At 39.2% G+C, this 22922-nt stretch overlaps 1 protein-coding gene across 2 annotated transcripts in view; it reads left to right on the top strand.

Annotated features, from left to right (window-relative positions):
- The first annotated feature begins 860 nt into the window (after positions 1-860).
- The window catches only part of nptnb (neuroplastin b), a 52825-nt gene continuing 30763 nt past the window's right edge, over positions 861-22922 (top strand). The window contains exons 1-2 of one of the 2 annotated variants that reach the window (XM_052042703.1): positions 953-1196; positions 21369-21716. In XM_052042703.1, the coding sequence (XP_051898663.1) occupies positions 1103-1196; positions 21369-21716 (442 nt within the window). In that variant the 5' untranslated portion in view covers positions 953-1102. Of the gene's footprint in view, positions 1197-21368; positions 21717-22922 lie in introns of both variants that reach the window. The other variant, XM_052042704.1, reaches the window with a different exon arrangement.

The raw sequence follows: 22922 nt of genomic DNA, 5'->3' as shown, positions 1-22922 counted from the left end.
GTGGGTTTCCTCCGGGTGCTCCGGTTTCCTCCCACATTCCAAAGACGTACGGGTTAGGAAGTTTTGGGCATGCTATGTTGGCGCCGGAAACGTGGCGACACTTGCGGGCTGCCCCCCAGAACACTCTATGCAAAAGATGCATTTCACTGTGTGTTTCCATGTACATGTGAGTAATAAAGATATCTTCTCTGTGGATTGTCACCTTGTCGTGGTGGAGAAGCTTGTGTGGTCCTGAGATCCCCAGAGCGATGCCGTCTGGAGCTATGCTCCTGGTAGGGTCACCCATGGCGGTAAGGTCGATGGTGAGGTCCCTGACAAAGAACAATCCAACAAAGACCTCAATGGTGGAACAGGTGGATGAAGTTATTTCAGACTCAACGGCTATGAAGGCGGATGAAGGCTGCAACAAATCCATCAGCTCCAATCGTCATGGTTTCCATGCCATTGGAATCAGTTGGTTGATTTGTGAAGTATCGTGCGCTTTTTGCAGTGCAACATCAAGTACACGTTAAACGAATCCACGCACAGGCGTCTTCGCTCGGTGGGATACTTCTGATCAACGGAACGAAGACCAGCACCCTCGACCTCGAGGGATAGCCACGACGACGACGAAAGATATCGTGTCTTATCTTGTCAATGCACTGTTTTAATGAAATGGTCCGTATAGACGGTATGCAAGACCAGTTATTCACTGTGCCTCTGTACAAGTGACAATAATAAACCAATTTGCCAATTTGACCAATTGACCCCCCCATCTGGACTGGTGGGCACCAAAGCGCCCCCTGTGGCAGGGTGGGAAATCGCATCACAGCTCCCCCTCTGGCAGTGTGTGGCAGTGCCAGCCCGGCAGCGCCACCTGCGGTGGGGCGAGGAACTTGACGTCACCCCGGGCACCGTCGCCCACTCCGCCTGCGCTCTTCCCCTCCCCACGTGGGGTGGGTCTCCTCTCCAACCCCCACCCTCCCCCCCCCCCTCACGCCAGCGTCAGATCTCGCGGCGGGCCGCTGCCTCTCGCGAGACTGGCCCGCCGGTGCCGCAGTCGCTCGGACCGAGCCCGGCAAGCGGCGGCGTCAAGGTCGGCTCCGGCGGATCCTGCGGCACCATGGCAACGGCTGGCGGCCCCGCTCGGCTCGGCGCCGCCGTCTGCGCGCTGCTCTCGCTCTCACTCAGGCTGCAGCCGGCCCGCGGGCAGAGCGGTGAGTGCCGCGGCCTGGCCCCGGGCCCCGGGGTGGCGGCAACGGGCTGCGGGACCCTGCGGGTGGGGTGGTGGATCGGTGGGGGCGGGAAGACCGAGGGGGTCACTGGACCCGTGGGGAGGAGGGGGGCTGGAGGACCCGTGGGGAGGAGGGGGGCTGGAGGACCCGTGGGGGGAGGGGGGTGCCTGTAGGACCCATGGTGGGGGTACCTGTAGGACCCGTGGGGAGGAGGGGGGGTGCCTGGAGGACCCGTTGGGGGTGGGGGTTGCTGGAGGACCTGTGGGGGACGGGGTTGCTGGAGGACCTGTGGTAGAGGGAGGGTGCCACATAACCTGAGGGGAGTTGGACGCCCCGTGAGGGATGTATGGGGTAGAGGGGGGAAGGGATGGTGGGCTGCCACCGGTTAGGGAAGAAGACTACTGGGGTAATACAAGGTTGTCAGAAGAGAACTGCAGGAGCTTAAGGGTGGGGGCAATCATATTCTTAGGTTAGATGACTGGGAAGCCTGTGGATATTGGGGAGAGGACTGGGGTGTCCCTGGGGGTGGGCATATGTGGTGACAGGTAAGGAGAGGGTTTAGAAGACTGGGGCACCCAGTGATCAGATTCATGAATGGGATGGGGAAAGTGACCTGGGGGACCGGTGGGGTTGGGTGTGTTGGGGCAGTGCCAAGAACCCGGGGGTTCATGTTTGGTGAAAGAGCGAGAACTTGGGGCTTGCAGTGTGACAGTGAATGATGGGCTGTTTGGTGTCAGGATCTGGGAATGATAGATTGCCCTCGTCCTAGTGAGTGATAACCTGGTGGTTAAGTTCAAATACCCAAGGTTGCAGTTAAGTCTTTATATTGGGATGCTTTATTTTTGACCAGCTCTGGTACATCACCTTCTGCATGTAATTTCGTGTGTTTGTAATTGTCAACGCAAACAAATGCAAACTCGGTGCACTGAAATTCCCCCTCTCCCCTTATTCCGCAACCTTCCTTTTGATGTTTCAGTTGTTTTCTCGCTATTTGATTATATATGGGCCAAGTGCTTGTGAAGGGTCAAAATGAAATAGCAGTTTTAACTGCATTAATTTTGATATTGCAGTACATTTGGATTGAGAGCTGTTCTGCAGGGTACTCTGCAAATGGTGAATCGTACTGCTGCGCAATGATGTTAATGATTTACTTTTGACATTCCCCTTTGCAATTTAGGCCACAAAATGCAGGGAAAATAAAATATTAAAATACCAAGGCTAGTGCTGGAAGTTAAACATTTCCAGGTTATCGGCAGGATGCTTTGGTATAGTTTAAGGCTGTAGCAAATGCATTTGAAATCATTGTATAGAACTGTAATAAACTGGCTGCAGAGTATTTGTATTTTGTTTCATATTCATGTTTTGTTCCTTATTCGTTAATTATCAGTGGCAGAATAAGAGTTTTGTTCTGTCAAAAGGTGTTTGAAATTGATGACGTTATATAGTTTGACCCTGAAGAAGTGCCCTTGTTCTAAGTATGCATTATTTTCTTGTCCTGTTAGAATTGTTGTCTCCAAGTGTTGCTTCAGAGAAGTTAAACAATGCATTTCAGCAATTATTGTGGGAAAATAATGGAAGCATTACAATGTCAGTGTGATCCAGAAACACAACCCACAAATACTGTTGGAAATCCACATAATGCTATGTCATTGAAATCTGAATTGGGTCGAATCAGTGCTTAAAAAGCAGGCCTAATTGTGAATGGAGTAGTATTCTGTATTCTGAGACTTTTTACACATTATACCATTAAGTTGTAATATAAATTGTTTTTTCCTCTATTCTTGGGGTATGCTCATTTTTGACAACACTAGAGATATTGCTCATCTGGTTGAGGTGGTGTTGGTAAGCTTTCAATCTTGAATGACTGCAGTCCTTAAGATTTTCCCACTGCCATGTTAAATAGGCATCAGCTTTGCAAGCAATTTAATTTATATGTGGTAGGATGCCAGTTATTTGATAACTTAATCCACTTCATTCACTATATTAAATAAAATACAAAGTATCCCTGCTCTCTGAAAATGTTTCATGGAAACCTTACAGCGACTAACATTGAAGGAGTCAAACTCGGCAACAAAGAGGCAGCAAATCATTTTATTTGAAAGGCAACATTTTGGAAGTATTGCAAAATTAATTCCTGCTCAAACTGTTTTGGTGAAGGACTGAGAATTAATCTTGTAAATTGTCTAATTGCAAAAGTGTCAGAATTTTAAAAAATGAAGTTGACCCAAAAAATGTCATGCACCTTAATTTCTGAATCAATCCTTAACAAAATAAAACTGAAATTTTCAGAATTTATTACAATTTTAAGAAATCTTATCTGAATTGTGATACCAGCGTTATTTTGAAAATTTGGTGAGACAAGTATGAAAGCAAAATTTCAAACTGGTTTTGTGGTTTTTATTTTGACTAAGTATGGCTAAAAAGCAAAAACTGCAGATGCTGGAAATCTGAAATAAAAACAGAAACTGCTGGAGATACTCAGCTGGTTTATTGCAGATATTGTCTTTCTTCTCTCCATCCATACCCCTTCGCTGCATCTTAAAGCATATTTGTTTTCTGAGTATACCTGATGAAAGGTCATTGACCTGAAATGTTAATCCCTGATTCTCTGTCCATAGATGCTGCCTGATCTGCGTTTTTCCAGCAGTTTTTTTTATTTAGGATCAACTTTATGCTTTATTTTTAAGTTACATGTATTTTTTTTAAAGTGGTTCAGTTTCTTTGGATGTGAACTAGGTTTTTTTAACATGCTACTTTGAGCTATTTGAGTTGTTTGCATGCTGAAGTCCTGTCATTATGCTCTCTTAATGTTGACAGTCAGATTGTCTGCTTATTATAATTGCACTGTTTGTGCCTTGTTCTCGTTTGGAATAAGGAATTATAGGATGTGGTTTATTTCTGTTTACAAGGCTCCTAGGGAATCTCATGCCCCTGAACAGCTTTATAAAGGGAAAGAAATATATGAAAATGAAGAATGATTCCACATTTAAAGATCAGGCTGGGATACGAGGCTTGAATTAAATAAAAGGGAATTTGAAACTATTTTTTACAGCACAGAAAGTACTACTCAGGTTGCAGTTGACATGTTATTGCTTTCAATTCTCCCCACTTTACCTGCACAGGTATATAGTGAGAGGCACAGCATCACCCTAGTGATGTTTTCCTTCTGTAACAAGTCTTTGGTATTGAATCTTTGTTCCCTGTGTTGTGATGCTGAACATGTCCTCCAAGGTGCTGTGCCACAAGTATATATTTCTGTGAAATGATTGTATCCTAAAAGCCTACAATCCACCCAACGATTTGGGACAAACTGGTATTCACCTTTCATCCAAATTTGTGAACACAGTGTTATTGCATTTATTTCTTTATAAGGTGTTTTTGGATTTTTTTTTACTGTCTATTTTTAAAAAAATGAGAACAAATGCATTTGCAGCCATTCACGATTACTTCAAGCTATAATGAGGGATTGTTTAATCCTTTAATCATAATTATCTTTTACATTTTCCTTCCTGAGGTAGTGACTTGTGTTAGAGCTTTTCTCCATAAGTTGCCAGGTTAATGGTTGCATGGTAGTTGAGTGACTTTGTAGCCAAGCCAAGTCTGATCTTACCTGATGTTCACAGGTAAGTGTTCAGAATCTGGACCCTGACATCTGCTGCTTCCCTGAACTAGAGTAGAAGAGGGTGTAGCACTCAGTTTGCTGAGACTTATTAACTCAGTGAAGCACATTGGAGGGAAAGGAAATCCTTGATCACTCCTCTGTTTGTATAGTGTAGGCCACACACAAAAGGAGACAGACCTGCTGAAGAAAATTTGCTGAGATTCTCATCATAATCAATTGCAACTGCTGCTTGAAGTTTGCATTCTTGAACCCTGTTTGCGTGCTGAGAGCCTTTACTCTGTTTACATGGTACTTTCACTGAACTCCAGTTGCTCTTCAAATTTTGCCTGCGTGGAGTTGGCATAATTGGTGCAGAAGCTGCAAGTGGTCTGTGTGTCAGGGTAGTTTACATTTCTCTCACATCTACATTGGAAAGGCTACAGGAAAGCTATAGCAATTGCTTGTGGATTGGAAGAGGGGTCAGGGGAAGAAACGCCTGTTGAATATTCCAGATAGTTTGAACTAAAAATGATAGATTTCATCTGGTGAAACAGGAGAAATTCTTCAATTATTTTCTGCTTTCCATTTCCCATTATTAGTTACAAGATGTCTTTTGAAACCTAGTTTGGTGGCTACTGGGAGTATGGAAGATGGTCACTTAGATTTTTAAATGTTAGCTGGCATGTAACTAAGCTAACGATGTGCTAGTCAAAGCCAATGTTCTCAATAGTTGGAGAAAATGAATTTTTGTACAGTCCAGATTAAAGAACTTTTAACCTGAAACGTTAACCGTTTCTCCTAGAGAAGCTGCTTGACCTGATAAGTGTTTCCTGAATTTTCTGTATTTGAAAGTTGTGTTTTCTATAACTAGTCCATTTTTGTGTTGATCTTTCTCCTTCTCTTCCATCAAGCTAAAATTGCTGCTGGTTTAAAACACTATTTGTGCTGTCTAAATTATGGTGCATTTTAGCAACCAAATTTTTCAGAAAGGGACCCTCTAATTTAACAGCAACCGATGATTAATTATAATTGCTGCCTATGCTGTTGGGAGTGCAGACTTGCTTCACAACTAACAGCCCTGCCTCTGATGTAGAAAAATGTCTTTGTCTCAATGTCTTTGAGAGCTGCTTTTTTTTTGTTGTTTTGATCACAACCCATTTAGTCTTGGTGATGAGAGCCAGAAATGTTTTCTGCTGGTGGCAAAGCAACAAAATTAAATGTGCATGCGTGTGTTTACATGTATGTACAAACGATAGTGCAATATGGGAGCTGTTATGCAGTGAGAAAAGGTTTGAATCTATCTTTATTGCAATGTATTGGAATTATATTTATGTTTATCATCTGATATTGAACACTAGGTTTTCAGTGTTCAAATTAAATTTGAAATGCTACAAACTGGGAAAATTTGAGTACCATGTGAACACAGTAAGTGATTTACTGGATATTCTGAGAAGAATCAAGGAGAAATGTTTACATATGTGCAATAAATTTATATTCATCTATGTATATTGCTGGAATTTTCAGTAGTTCTTGATTATTATAGAATGAATCAATTAAGGATGTTGTTTTTCAAAATTAATGTGTTAGCCTTTAAGTTTTTGTTTTAACTGTTCATATTTCACTAAGACCAATGTAAGTTGCTATTTTGTGGTAAATATTCTTTGAGAATTATCAGCCAGGTACAGTATTGACGGTGTTAAACTTGATTCATTTTAAAATTATTGCAGTATTTCAATCTACTCCCTAATAACTGGCATCCACATACTGTAATTGTGTTCAATTATTTTTCTTTTTGTTTATAGTTGCCTTTAATAAATGTCTGTGTTTTCCTTACTTTTGCAAAATGCTGCTTTTTTTTTATAAGTAGGAGAGCAGAGTAATGTGCCTTAAGTTGATAGTGTGTTCAAGTGTCCTTCTGCACTTGAATATAACATCATTCATCATTTTGTGTCCAGATAGTGAAATTAACTAACCAAATATTAAGGTTTCTATTCATGTGTATACACATGTGAATGTTCTTGGGTATATTTGTATGTGTGGGTTCTCCATTGAGATGCTAAAGTACTGAAGGTTTTGTACAGCATTAACTTTTTAGGTACTATAGCACTGTTGTTTCATTTAGAACTTCTTGCATTTTGCAATATTATCCAGGAATAGGATTTCCCTGAAACCAACTTGTATAGCAGCCACGGCAGAATAATTGTGCAATTTACAGCAACGTACATTGCCATTATTAGAATTTCTGCCGTGCGCCTGTCTTTTTTGTGCCAATCCTATTTGAAATGCGTTAAGCTCCAGTTTAATGTATTTGAAAAAGGTGATGGATTTTGTTCTATCAAATGTAGACTGTGTAAGTTGAATATATTCCAGCGTAGAAGTGATAGATTAGTGGTTTTACTATTTTGGCTTCCTGTTACTATATATTCTGTATTGCTATCAGTAATGGGTGCAGACTTAAATATTCATGCTTTTATCTGTATGTCCCCTTAAATACAATATAAATACTGAGTATTACAATGTATAGTGTAGATTTTGAACTGTATTTTCTCTGGATTATCTCATGGCCTGGTCTGTTAGATTTAAAATGGCAAGTTCCCCACAAAGTGAGGGCAGCAGACCATCTGGGATCCAGATCAATGATGGGCAAAGCATATCTCACGAGGGAATGTTCAAGGTCTGAGATATATAGAGGAACAACTGAGGGCAAGAGAGAGTAGTTGGAATCAATGTCAAACCAGGTGCAAAAATAGAAAAGTGAAGGAAAGGATTAAATTGAAGGAGACAGAAAAGTTGTAAAACTACAAATTTGAGAAAACAGTGACCCATTTTAATTATTTCTATTCATATTCTGGAAGGATGAGACCACGCAATGGCTTCTCACAAGCGATGTTGATTCAGTTATTAGTATTTATTATAGGTATGCTCTAAATTATGGAAAATGACTTTGCTCTGCGTTTAATGGGCAATTAAGGTACAAATCCATGAATGAGCAAAATCCTGAAGAGGTCAAGCATGAGATATTTTTGTGTGACAGACTGAAGACTTGGCAACTTGTGCCAATTCACAGGGCATCTCTGCCTCTCTATTTTCCCGATTTGCCTATTAATATCAGTATTTGTTGTGCGGGTGCTCCATTTGAGTTTATTAGTCTTGAAGAGATTCTTTAAATAGGTGTTACAGAATTATAATTGTTTTGAAGCATAGAATGCAAGATTTATTGAATGATAGCTTCTGAATTTTGGTGTGCAAATTTGAAAACAGGTTGCACGAGATATTGGTAGGGTAGTAATGCACACTTAAATTGCAAATTAATAATGATTCCCTGACGTGCAGCATGAGAGAGATGGAAATCCCATGTTGCATTGCTAAAGAAGCCAATTCTAGAATATTACTCTGTCATAACAAACAAATCCTGAAAGCTGGGTTAAGGTATAAGTAAAATGCATTTCCAGTTTGCTTTAAGATGCTTTATTTGGCCTCTTGATTCCTGTTTTCAAGTGCTTAGAGATTAAATATGTCATGCATACGTGATTACTGAAGCAAGCCCTTGCTTTGCTTGTAAGCATAACATCTGAAATTTTCGGGATTTATTTTGTATTTATATTGAGCAATCGTTTAAGTTTTTAATTGATTGCATTTAATCTGCATTTCCCATTCAGCATTGTAAATGGCCAAAATTGTGCTCCAGGCCTTGTCTGCAGAATCATTCATCAGTTGCTGGTTTAGTCAGCTTCTGTCATTCATTGTTAACTTCATGGGTTTTATGCAGTGCTTCCTGGAAATGGAGGGATGTTTCCTCCACGACAGTGTGATTAAAAATATAATCTTAAAAAGGAAATGGAATTATTATGCTTTAACAAAGCGTAGAACTGTTTGACTTTTATGCAGGATTTCAACAGCTAAGCATTGAAATGAATTCAAATGCTGTAATATATGATTTTGCTTCAACCAAAAGGAGTTTGTGAGCTTGCATCCTTTCTATTAAATGTTATATCAATATTTAATGTGCAATTTTTGTGATTTATAATTCTGACTGGATCTGAGTCTCTTGTACTTTCATGAACCATTATTAATGAATCCTGATGTTTAGTGTATTTTTAGCTTTTCCAACTGCTCTGTGTAGCTGTGATCCAGTTGAGCACTTAAGTAACCAGGGCCTACATAGCAGCAGTACAGAGCAGGCTGGAAACAGGTGGCTTTGCAGGCATACAAATACAGTGCTTTAAATATTTAATTATTGGATAATTTGACCTTTATCAAATTTCCTGCACTCCTTTTAGATTTAAAATGTGAAATCTGGATAGGCTCCTGCTTGAATATGACGTGAGGTTTCTGTGTTATTTTAGAGATTGGATCCTAGCATCTGCTGCAACAGCTTGAGCAAAATTCTAAAAATAGAATTAATACACAAAAAACGATTTAACTCCAAGTGATTAAAATAATTTTGTTAATGTGTTACAAAAAGAGGTTGTCCTGAAATTTGGCTACAAAACTCCCTGTAAATGCCCTGAAGGCTGTGTGAAAAATAATTTTAACAAATTGAATTCTCCAGGCAGTATTGTGCCATAATCATTAAATGAATAAGAAGAAGGAAATGTGAAGGACTATTCTGTGAGCTCCAGTGTCCTATGAAATATTTACTCAGTTTCTCCATTTCCTGTCTGTGCTAACAAAGCAATTACTGGTTGATCAGTGTGTGTCATTTGGAAATGTGAAACTGCCAAGTTGTTACCAAGCAAGAGATGGATAACCAAGTATTAGCACTGTTGCTTCCAAGTCTACTTTAAAATACAGTTTCCATGCAGTGTCTCAGTGGCAGTTTTCAGTAATTGCAAGTACAGATCAGAAAAAGTTTCACCCATTGTAGCATTACAACCTTTTTTGTTCTTTCTCTGGTCTTAAATGAGAGTGTATCAGAATAGCTCCGCACTATTTAACAACCCAGTTAATAGCTAAGGACTGCCCCTGAGATGCGAATGAGATCTCAATCAGTTTTTGTGTTTCTACTACCAGAATAAGTAAGGGTGGTGCCCAGATCTGAACACAGTACTCTGGTTGTGGCTGAACCAGTATTTTGTAAAGGTTCATTACAACTTCCTTGCACACGTATTATGTGTCTCTGTGCTGTAATGTTCTATTAGACACATGAGTGATAGAGAAATGGGGGGGCTATGTAGGAGGGAAGGGTTAGATAGATATCAGAGCAGGATAAAATGTCGGCACAACATTGTGGGCCGAAGGGCCTGTACTGTGCTGTAATGTTCTATTATTTAGAAAGCTCATGTTTCTGTATATTTTTATAACTACTTTCTAATTTTACCTTGCCACTTTTCATGAACATTGCATACAATCCCCCAGGTTTCTCTCCTCTTGTACTCCTTTTAGGATTAGCAAATACAACTTTATATTTCTTAGCCTTAAATTTCACCTTTGGCCCATTCTACTGTCCATTTCTCCTTCATGTCTTTTACTACCTTCCCGACAGATCTCTGTACCTCTAAGTTTTGTCTGCAAATCTTGAGCTTGTGCCCCGTAAACCCAAGTCCAGATCGTTAATATACCAACCAGGGGAACTCCACAGTTTACTTAGCTCCAGTATGAAAAACAATCTTTCAGAACCACTGTCCGCTTTCTGTTATTTAGTCAATTTTCTGTCCATGCTGCTATTGCCACTTTTATTCCACTGTCTTTAATCTTATTGACAAGACTTTTATGTCACATCTTTGTTTTTGTAAGTCCATATACACCGTCAATCACATTTTTCTCATTGACTTTCTCTGTTCATCAGAAAACTATCAAGTTGAACATGATTTGCTTTTAACAAATTCTTTATTCGATTCCCACTTCTCCAAGTGGATGCTAAAATAAAATCATAAAATGCTGAAGACACTCGGAGTCAGACAACATCTATGGAGGGAAACAAAGTTAAAGTTTTAAATGATCTTTTATCAGAGCTATGAAAGGTTCTGTTTCTCTTTCCACAGATGCTATATGATCTGTTAAGTATTTCCAACATTTTCCTTCTCCTTTTATCCAGCACTTCTCGTATTTTTTTTTGCTTTTTGATGTAAATTCTATCTCCTTTTTCTCGAACTTTCCTCACCACTAAGGTCAAACTAGTCCTCGGGCACTATTTCTAATTCTGCAGATATTCTGAAGTTTATTGCCAGGGCATCTGCGATTTCCTCCCATTCTTCCTTCAGCTACTTAAGTTATATCCCAACTGGACCAGGTGATTTAGCCATCTTAAACGCAGATGGCCTTTCTGCTGCCTACTATTTATCAGGTTTTAGCCCATCTAGAATCTCAATTACAACTTCCTTTGCTAATACTACAGCAGGATTTTAATTTAGCAAATACAATTTTCCTTCCAGAAAACATTGTTAATTCTGCTTGATTGTGTCATGGTTTTCTAAATGTCTTGGTATTAACATTTAGCATTCGATTCCAGTTGAATATGGTCCCATTCAGTGAGATTGTGATGAACTGTTGGTGGATGGTGTCAACCATGTCAAAACACAAATAGGTTAAGAAGAAATAAAATACCTTTGTTATATTGATATAGAATATTATTAACGACTTTGATAAGAGACCATTTGAATCCGTGGCAAGGATTGAATAAGTATTTGGGCCCAAATTGGGAGGAGGTTGGAGATGGGGACCTAAATGGTCTTTTCCATACCAAATTTGTGTTGTTAAAGCAAACAAGCTATACAAAATGTATGCACCAAAAGAGTTTATTCAAAGTAGTCAGTGCTAATATTTGTCGCACATTTTCTGCACACTCTTCAACCAACCCTATTAACTCAACCTACTTAACTAGATTTCTCTTCAGGGTAGTTTTGTTTTTATAGATATCTTTATAATTATTGCAGAGATATTGTTTTGGGAAAGGAATAATCTGTGGCTCAAAATTAATTTTTCCCTATGTTTCCATATGACATGGAAGAAGGCCATTCTTCCCATATGCCAGCTTTCAATCCCCATTTATTTCCCTGTAATCTATTTTGATGTGAATATCACAATTGCAATATAGTTGATTTTGAACATCTGCAGATAGAGCATCATTTATGTGATGCTTAAGTTGTTGAAAACTCCCGTGCTATTAGAAATTATGTTAAAAGGTTCCAAGTATCCATGGCTAAAGTGCATTTAGCTTCTAGGCTTACTCGGCGACCTCCCTGATTCATGCAGTACATCTAGCTGTTATTAAAAAATAAATGACATTTGAACTTGCTATGAACCTTTACTGATGTTGATGACGAAGATATGATACTGCTGATATTGATAAAATCAAAACTCCATAGGTTCATCTAGGGAGTGTGGAAAGGAACTGGTGCTGGTGAAACTGCAAAGACAATGTGATGGTCAGTTGTTTGGATGATTTTTCATGAATTTGTAAACTTCTCTGTCAGGAGCCAGCACACCCTCAAGTGTGCTCACCGTTTACCTTGGTGTCACCGCCTCCTCACTGTCTTCATCAGTTCCTTCTCTTCATTGAACTTAGTGGCGTGACACTGGAGTATCTCCTTTGTCTGGACAATGACCCAGCTCTGCGGTCTCTTCCAGGAGGGCACAAAAGTCATTTACTGCCTTTTATCACAAATTTTTCCAATGTGTGTTGATGGTGAAGTGTTTATTTCATCACAAGACTTCTATATTTTTAATACACTATCCAATGATATAATTCTTCTAGCACTGGGTCATAACATCTAGAATGGGGGAAAAAGTGTCCTGAGTATAATGAAGTTAATCTGACACCTTGGTCAAGGAGCTGGAGGTGTGACATGGTGTTTGGAGGCAGAGTGGGGGGAATAAAACACCTCCACAGTGGGGAATGAAGCCTGAAGAATTTCAGGTAGCCCAGACCATTATTGGGGATGACTTGGGCATCGTGAGTTGGGTTCCTTGATGCTAGCCAACATTCCACTGTGCAAAAAAACAATTGTAAGCCAATCCTCAAAAAAAAACACTGAAGTGACCCATGCACATTGATTAGAGCTCCATAACACTGGTGTCTGATATTTTGCCCTTGAGCACACAGGAGTTCTGGGTTCAGTAATGGATTATTGGCATTACTATAAAATGCCCTGTTGCATTACCACAGTTGAGAAGGGTCATTCAGTCTTTTACAGCCATGAAACATGGAACAGATTTCTCATTTTTATAAAGAGAGGTTTAATTTGAACAGTTTCCAAAATAAGCCAGTTTCATCTACATTAAAACCTACTTTGGTCTCTAATCTTCCTTCTAATTGACGTTGGCTGGCTCAGGTGAAAAAGTTGCTATTGTATCGTGGTCTGAAGAAGCAGCTTCACCAACCTGTTTAACATTATGTAGCCCAAGTCTCCTCTTGAATATCTCACAACAACTCTTGTTGGCTGCAAACATTTTCTTGGCTGCACGACCTTCCACTGAATATGTCGCAGCTTCCTGTCTTAAGCGATCATACAATCACTTAGCATTTTCTCAAATCACTGGCTTATTGAAGGGAACTCCTTTTTGCGTTTGTTCCTCAATCCACCTCTTCTGGGATTTCTCCATCATTTATTTAGACAAAAGTGTTATGAGTACAGAACAGTGCTTCACCATCTCTCGGTGCACATGCAGTATCACTTCTAATTTTTGTCTCATACACATGGTCAACTCATTCAGGCTGTGAGACCCAGCTGTGGGTGATGAACCTTCGCTGTTACTGAGCATATCCAACATTTCCACTTTCTGTTCTAGTCAATGTACACTCAGTTGCTCTTTTGAGCTCACTGATTGAAGGCCATAGACAGTACATAAAGGCAAGCAGATGAGTCAGCATCTAAGAATGTTATCAGACCAACGTTGTTGCTGAGCAGTGAAAACTGACCAGCTGATTCTAGATGCATTCACCCACCTTGGCAATGGAGCTGCTCCATGTAATAGTGCATAGATGCCATGTACAAAAAGTCAAAATTGAGCACGTATAATTGAAATGGCTCAAAAGTAAATTGTGTCTGGGCTATACGTTGATTATTGTGACAACAACGTCCTCAAATATAGTGTTCTGTAAAACTATATTTGGAAAAGTTAGCTGAGGGGAAATAGGGAGACTTATAAGTTGCATTCTGTTCTTTGTGAAAGTTGCAAATGCCTGTTTGAAAACGTAGATGACATTTTCTTTACAAATACCTGAGATAGCATAGACCCCTTGGATCATATTGCTGAAAATTATGTATTTGTTTGTGTTTAGATTTATTAAATATACACTGTGGTAACATTTGTCTTATAATTGTTGTATAAAATTACTTTCAACTAACAGTCTGCATTTTCATAATTTCTGAAAAAATTAGCCATTCATTTTTGACCTTCTCCACAAAATTTGTTCTCAAAGTCTAGTGTATATGATGTTTTAGTTAGTTCAGTGACTTTAAGACTTTGGGATGGAAAAATAATCTGGCTTGGAGAGTTCCCGCGAGATAATTTTATCAAAGGAAATGATGGGGGAAAACATGGGTCAGGCAGTATCTATAGAGAAAGAAGTAGTATAATCAGATTAATGATCTTTCATCACAGCTAGGAAAAGGAAGATGTAAAACAAATTCTATGATGCAGAGTAAGGGGGAAAAGGGAAGATAAAACGTATACAGATGTGATAGCAATGGGGGTCAAAGGAAAGATTAGATAAAAAAAATTATGGAATTGGATGAAAGAGTAATAAGGGCATTTAGTGAATGACAAAAGGTAAGTCAGGAGGAGGTGTGTAGCCAGATGGTGCAAGGTAATATCAAAAGAGGAAAAACCTTCTGTGAATGCCAGAAATGTGGATTATCTGTAACTGTTGAGTCTCGAAGGCTCTAATGTACATTCCTTGGAAATGGGGTTTTGCTCCTTGAGATAAGATATCTTTATTAGTCACATGTACATTGAAACACACAGTGAAATGCATCTTTTGCATAGAGTGCATAGACCTTGTATTGGGATGTCATGGGAAGCTGGAGATTACAGTGCACCTATTTTGAAGGCTTAGGTATCTCACATTTCCAGCATTTGTACTTCTCTCCTGTTTTCAAGTAGTTGTTAGTCTTCTCTTTGCACTTCCTCCAGACTTACTTTTTGTTCACTAATATCTCTACACCTCACTTTCACCTCACTATAGAGTCAGAGATATAGCATGGAAACAGGCCATTTGATTCAGTCCATGCTGACCATCAAGCACCCGTTATTTACCCATTTTATTTTTCCCACGTTCCTACCCTAACCCATTTTATTCTCTCCACATTCTCATCAACTCTCCCAAGGTACTACCACTCACCTATACACTAAGGGCAATTTATAGTGGGTAATTAGCACCCTGTGCTTTTTTTGGGGGAGTGAGAGGAAGCCAGAGCATCTGGAGGAAGCCCACATGGTCACTGGAAGAACATGCATACTCCACACATACAGCATTGGAGGTCAAGATTTAACCCAGATTGGATGGAGTTGCAAGGCAACAGCTCTACTAGCTGTTGTGTGCTTCTCCTTTTATTTTCAACCCATTTGTCACTTAACCTTTCCTACTCACCTCCTGCTCTCACACTTGTATTTCTGTTTTCTCAGCCTGTCTTTTCTGTCTCCCTCTGTTTTCTCCAATCTTTCATGGTTCTGATGAAATATCATTGACTTCAAATCTTCATTCCATTTCTATCTCATATGCTGCTTGAACTACTGAGTATTTCCAGCTCTTCCATTACATACAAGGCTTCCAGAATCTTTAGTGTTTTGCTTATGGAACACCAGAAAAATTAACAACTCACATTGGTTTTGCATTGATGTGGGTGTTGGAGGAAATCTGAATATTCATGAGCTTAGTTTGTTAATGTGGGGTTTACTAATTTGGATCCATATTTTGAGCAAAATGGGTATACTCTTTTTTTAGCTTTACTGGCAATTTACTTGGACACAAGACAGGTTCTTGGAACTAATTGTGCAGCTTGGTTGAATTCCACATTATCTAATTTTAGTATATCAAACCTGGTGTTTGTCACTTTAGATCTATCTCATGTTTCAGGCATTTGTCTCTGGCGCTGTGTACAAGTCATTATTAGAAGTGTACTTCTAGTGCTTACAGTTACCTTAAAAGGGCAATGATGTGTATGCTTCTCATGAGAACTACTGTTAGAGGGTTTGCACATGTGAAAGGGTTTATTAACGACCGGAGATAACTTGTAGCTCTCCGAGAAGCCTTGCAGTGTTTGCAAGCACAAAACCAATGTTACGTGGAACTAGTAGATCCAAAATCTTAGTGCTTTGGACAAAAGTGGCATTCTTGCTTGGTGTAGCTCTACCCAAAGCTAAATTAATTTATAGCAATCAGAGGATATATTTATTAGTGTTTCACATTCAGAGAGTTTGACACATTCTTCAGAAAATGACAATTCTCAACAATAGCTTAGTGGACAGTACTTGCCTTATTGTTGCAAACTCGAATCTCACTTGAGGCATTCAAATCTATCTGAAGTTTAGTGCTACACTGTTAGCTTTGTGTGGAAAAACTAGGCCAATCTTTACTCTTTAAATAAAACTATCAAAAATAAGATTTGGTCACAATGTTGCTGTCTGTGACAGCTTACTGGGGCAAAGTTGGCTGCCATAATTTATGTATTAAATGACTGCAGTTTAAAAGTACTTCATTGACAAAATTGTCCTTCAAACACTTGCGCTTGAGCCTTGCCTATGAACACTGCTTTTTGGGAGAAAATTTGGAAAAATGTCCTCCTGAAAGATGGGAGAAGTTTGAAGAAAATGGAGTTTGTGGAATCTTCAATTCCTATTGTACCATGGTTGCAGGTAGCTTTCAGTTGAGTTCATTGGAAGCCTGATTTAGTCACGTCTGCATGGGCAGACTAAGAAACTGTTCAGTACTCGCCAGGAGAACAGTTGCATAGATCTTTGTGCTTTCGAGGTTAATTTTTTTTTTGTCTTGTTATGTCAGATTGTTAAAACATCGCGCAAAGAGTTTAGGACAAAACTGGCACAGTGGTAATGTAGATTCACCAACAATTGGTGCGATTTTAAATAGAACTTGCCTTATTGGGTGGTGTTGTGTTAGATATATTCAAAATATTTATCTTTCTCATTCTCACTTCCTTAAAGCCTTAACAGAAAATAAATCTGCTTACATATTGGAAAATCAGACCATCACTAATTAAGTAGTGCTTTTGTTTGGTTTGACTTTATCAGATTGGATGTTATTTTTGCCTGAATTATTGCAGAATCCTTACTAAAGCAGTTTGTAGGTATGTAATTTGCTGCATTATATTCCTGGATTTACTGCTAGTTCTCATTAATTTCATTGAAGTGAGCAGTTGAAGGTTTCATTGTGCTGCAAACCCTGCAGCCAGTGTTAGCTTTGTGTGTTGTCAAGTCAGGTTTGGCGCAGGATAATCTTTGACACTGCTCCAGAAATCTGCTTCAATTTTGAGAAGCAGTCATGAATTGTCCTCTGGACAAACTGCCCTTATAGCCTACTCTTGCTTCCCTCCCCCATCCCTTTTTTTCCTCCTGAGAGGTTATGAAGGTTCTTGTTACACCTCGTCTTCTGAATATCTAGTTTTTCTTGCTACCTATGTAATTAGGGTTATAAGCAAAATAAATGACAGACAATTGAATCTCTGCAAGTGTGCTTGAGCTCCAATCAGGTCAAGTAATTTGGCTGGTCTTTTTTTCTTCTTTTCATCATTGCTCACTTTCTCTATGAAATGAGGTCATATTTTTAATCTGGCACTAGTTACTGCAGAAACTGCAGTTAACTGGAATGAATCAGGAACTGAATTTGACAGATCAGATTCATCTGAGCCTATTGTAGTTTTTGGTTAGGATATTTTTGAATCTTGAGCTTGATGTGAAGCCAGATAAGACTATAACATGGAATAGGAATCTGAGTGAGCCATTCAGTGCCTTGTAACTGCTTGGTTATTCAATATGGTCATGGCTCATGTCTTATCTCAGTGCCTCTTGCCTGCACTAATCATGATCCCTTAATTCCTTTAATATCTAAAAATCTATCTCCTCCTCTGCTCTGAGCTTCCAGAGTCCTCGAGTAAAATTTCCAATAATTCAATACCCAAATAAGGGATCTAAAGCTGATTTATTTTGAGGCTAGACACTCTAGCCAGGGGAAGCATCAATTCTGAATCTGCCCTGTCAAATCCCATTTCATTGAGATCATCTCTCACTCTTTAAGCACAAAGTATAGACAGAAGCCTCCCATCCCAAGAATCAATCTGGTGAACCTTTGTTACATCCCCTTTATCACACATTCATCTTTCTTTATGTAGGGAGACCAAGCTGTGTGCACAAATACCAGGGCCTCGTACAATTGGAGTACAACATCTTTACTTGTATTCAAATACTCTTGCAGCAAAAAATGGACTGCTTACCTACTTATTTGCTTCCTGTACCTGCATATTAACAGTGATGCCTTTGCAAGGAAACACAGGTTCTTTTCAACAGCTACATCTTTAAATCTCTCACCATTTTAGAAAGTGCTCTGCATTTCTAATTTATTTACCCAGCAGTGGATGACCTCACATATTTTCCACATGTTCTATTTGCTATGACCTTGCCCATTCACTTAGACTCTCTATGTGCCCTTGAAGCCTCTGTATCTGCCTGACAACCTACATTGCTATCCAGCTTTGTATCATCAGCAAACATGGATAATTTACACTTGGCCCCTTCATCCAAATCATTGATATAATCTCTTGCACATCTTTTCAAACCACATGGCCTACTTTTGCCCTACCCTGCTTGGGTTGGTTTAATAGTGCCTCAAGCCTATTGCATTATAATATGCAAAATGCTGTTTTAATGAAAGACCATGGACATGAAACATCTCTTTCTCTGTACAGATCCTACTTGACCTACTAAGGGGTTCTAGCACTTTTTAATATTCCATATCACACCATCAATGTTTCCATGTTGTTAATAGGAAGTGTGTGTGGTTTTTGCTTAGGCGCAATGGGCTGGATTTTGCTTAGCAAACATCTGCATTCTCTGTTGACCTCAGATTTGTGCTCCAAGATCTGGTGATCTCTGGCATCAGACTTCTCCTTTTCCCACATCAGTTGCTGTCGGATGTTAGTTCAGATGGATTTCGAGCAGCTGTGAGGTCATCAAGCTGAGTAATGCACATTAAGCAATTGCAGAACATCTTGACTTTGCACTAATCTTGCAAGTTTACAGAAGCTCACTGTGCTTATTAGTTGCTGCAGTGTGATGTGACTGGCAGGTTGTACTCTTGAAGCAGTAGAAAGATCAGTATTTTCCTTTTAGTAAACAACAACCAAAAAATGCGGATAAAGTAGGCCATTCTCTTTGCAGACTGATCCGGCTTTCTAATTAATTATTTAAAAATTCTTCTCTTTGTTGCATTGGATGTCGAGGTAGATATTTCAAAGTAATTTTCTTTCGATTCAGGATCTTTGTCTCTGAACCAGAAATGTTTGTAGCTTATCTTCTAGGGCAGATTTAATTGAAGCTGGAGGTACTTAAGAAAAAATACAACACTAGGACCTGTGGACATAAAAAAAGATTCAGTTCTTTTGTGGGTAATATTTGAAGGCATTTCTACATGCAAAGAGTGATGATAATCTGGAACATTTTTGCTTTTTAAATTACGCTAATCCAGTTGTTAATTTTAAATCTTGACAAATTTTATCGATTCAAGGTACGAGAGATGCTGCAAAGCTGGTGTATGGAATTAGGTCACTGATCAGCTGTGATCTGAGTGGCTAGTGTTGTCTCCTTTTCCTATATTACTCATATGCTAATACGTTCAAATAGAGCAGTCAGTCCCTAAGTGATGTTTCGTCATTGGGATTGCTAAAAATCTTGTTTACATCTGTGCTATTTCTCCTAGGCCAGATGTACCATGGTTAAAAATTGTCATTCTGCACCAGTATGGTTCATTTCTTTGTTTGCAAACAGTACCAACACATGGTGAACTGATTCAATACACTGGCCAGTATTTCTGTGGCATGAATATTACTATTCGTAACAAGATCATGCATTTGTATCAAACATTTGGCTCAGTAAATTTGCTCATGCTCATTAAAACAAAATTTAACATTGAGCCAAATAAAGAGATATTAGGACAGATGACCAAATGTTTGCTGCTTTAAGTAGTGTCTGAAATGAGGAGAAAGATGGAATGGCAAAGACATTTACAGAGGGAACCTCCAAAACTTTGGGCCTAAACAACAGTGAGTATGCCAATGTGGTGGCATAATTTAAAAACCGGAAGTGTAAGAGTCCAGAATTAGGTTTGCAGAAGTCTGAGGATTTTGGATGGTTGGAAGTGGGGAGCTTATAAAAGGATTTGAGAATGAGAAACTTAAACCTAATTAGTTCCAGTCTTTTGTTTTCAATATGACTGACATAAGGCTGTTGAATATGTGCCAGTGATATTTCTCATGTCAATTACTGAATGTCAGGTTTTTTAATCTACTAATTGATGGTAGAATTCAATGTTCAGAAATGCACTCCAATGTATCCCTGCTGGTCCACAGTGCAATATTGGCTGCACTTCTTATTTATCCAAGGGAGTTTTAAGGTATACCGTTTGTATAGAAGATTGACTTTAAGAATTGAGATTGTGCAACAACTGTAAAAAAGAAATATATGTGGGGATCAGAAACCTTTGATACTTGTCATTTTGATTTTGATTAAAACTCTTATTTTATTTGTGTACACAGTTGTGGTTGCACTTTGCATATTCCAGTGTAGTGAATTTTGCAAGCGCTACAGTATGTAGGAACTTGTTCAAACCAACTTATAGCAGGGAAAACGGAATTGTTCCTTGAGATTTGGAACATCTCTTTTCAGTTTGTTGATTATCAGTTAAAATATGGGTGCTTCCAAATAGATTTCCCCGTGCAATAAAATGAATCAAGTGGCTTATTTATGACTGTTCTGTGATGTTGAGGTATAATGGAGTTGGGTATATAATGTGGAGTTTAAGCTTATTGAGAAAGTTGGTGAAATTTTCTGCTCTGGATGTATTTCCAGCCAGGTAAAGTAGCTTCAGCAGTCCAAAAAGCTTTGTGTATTGATCAGTAAGGATCCATGTCAGTTGATAGTTGCCAAGTGATTAAAATTCCAAAATATCTCCATTGGCCAGTTACGTAGAGTGCAACAAGCCCTTTGCCATATTCTTTATATTTTAATTTTCGCACATATCACAAATTTCTAAAAATGCTAAACGAATCCTGGCCATTCCTACATAATTTTCTGTCCTGTGCAATTCTTTGGATAGCCTGTCCCCTTCTTAATGATTCCTAACAAATTCTTTAAGGACAGTTTGACCATACAACTAATTAAAATTCCATACTCCACTCTTTGTATGTACCCTTTTTCCATGTCTGTACCTAACATTGTGATTTTCTTTGAATTATATACACTGTTCTTTTCTAGTATTGTTTTCTAAGTTAATATAGAAATGAACAATTTCTGTTTATAACCTTTCTACAGTTAAGAATATTCTCAGAGTTTAGGGCTTCTTTGATTGCTCTATCACTACATTTCTACTACCCTCCCTCCAGCTGGGTTTGTCAAGTCACCCTTGTCAGAAACTAAGCTAACAGGAGATACCTTTGAGCTGTACTGTGATGTGGTAGGGAACCCCACACCCGAGATCCAGTGGTGGTACGCTGAGGTCAACAGGGGCGACTCGTTCATACAGCTATGGAATGGTGCACGGAAGCGACGGGTTTCAATAAACACGGCTTACGGCAGCAATGGAGTGAGTGTGCTGCGTGTCACTAGGTTGGTTCTGGAAGATACGGGGACTTATGAGTGCAGGGCCAGCAACGACCCCAGGCGGAACGACCTCCGACAAAATCCAGCCATTACCTGGATACGAGCCCAGGCCACTGTTGTCATCCTACCAAGTGAGTACTGCATATAGTAGTACCATCAGTAGTTCCTGCTGGTCATTGAGACCTTGCTCCTTTCCTGTTGTCTCTACTTAATTCTTCCCCACCACCCTTCTCATTTACAATGTTGTAGACCTGCACTCCCATTTAATAGTCCAGAAATGCCTGGATTATTGTACCTTGTCTTGCTTATCCTCATGATGCCTCTAGTTTGTGAACAACTTCCATTAGAAAAAATGCAGTATTGAAACCATACTGCAATGCAGAGTTCAGTATTAATCGTGTAGTATGTATTGTAATGTGTGTGACCCATAAATCCCTTGCCATCTAAGCAAACCCCACTCCTCTCCCTTACTTTCCCCATAAACATTGTGAGCCCTGTAGCCTGAGCAGTTGTGTTTTTATCGATCATTGTATTGAACCTTTTAGTGTCTGAGACACGAAGCTAACCAGATCCGTTTTCTTTTGAAGCAGTCATGGGCAGCCGCTAGAGTGCTGATGAATGTCTGCGTGGGTGTGCATGTGAAGTTTTATTTTTACGTACTGTTTGCTGGATACGAGACAGATGGCATAGCGAACTGCAAAGAGAGATGCTCCGCATGCTAATTGCCTTCTGCAACTGCAGGGCATAAAAATGGTGCAGGACAATAGTTTGATAAATATTTTTAATACTGGTACTAGATAGATCTAGTATGCTCATAATTCAAAAAATAGAATATTAAATATTTTGCAGGGCATTTTATTAGCAAGAAGTATCTTGCACATTTTTTTTTAAGAAGTCCGTATAATAAATGTAGCAGTGCTTTCAATTCGAATAGAATTCCAGGAATTCTAAATGCAGCTTGCTGATGGACATGTATCTCTCTTTTACAAAGTTTCTCTTTAGAGCCACAAACATAAACTTTATGTTGTAGGTTAATTCATTAGGAATATGAAATGGAAGGTGTTTTGAGTCTAATGTTGCATGGTCTTACTAGCTCTACTAATAACTCTTTCGAGCTTGTATCCACAATAAATCATCATTAATCATCCTGCAGAAATACAGCATAGAAAATGACCAACTATGACCAACATAAAGATAGCATTAATCATGCTTCCTTAAGAAATCTGATCATTTTAACAACTTAAATGCTACATTCAGCTAAGGGTTCAGAAACTACCTGGTTGTACATAGAAAGAATGACTGCATAAGTATTAACATATGCTAGATTCTTGAAACCC

Source organism: Pristis pectinata, chromosome 32 (assembly GCF_009764475.1).
Source record: "Pristis pectinata isolate sPriPec2 chromosome 32, sPriPec2.1.pri, whole genome shotgun sequence".
NCBI lineage: Eukaryota > Metazoa > Chordata > Chondrichthyes > Rhinopristiformes > Pristidae > Pristis > Pristis pectinata.
The sequence above is the reverse complement of the archived record's forward strand: the minus strand, read 5'-3'. Positions and strand labels throughout refer to the sequence as shown.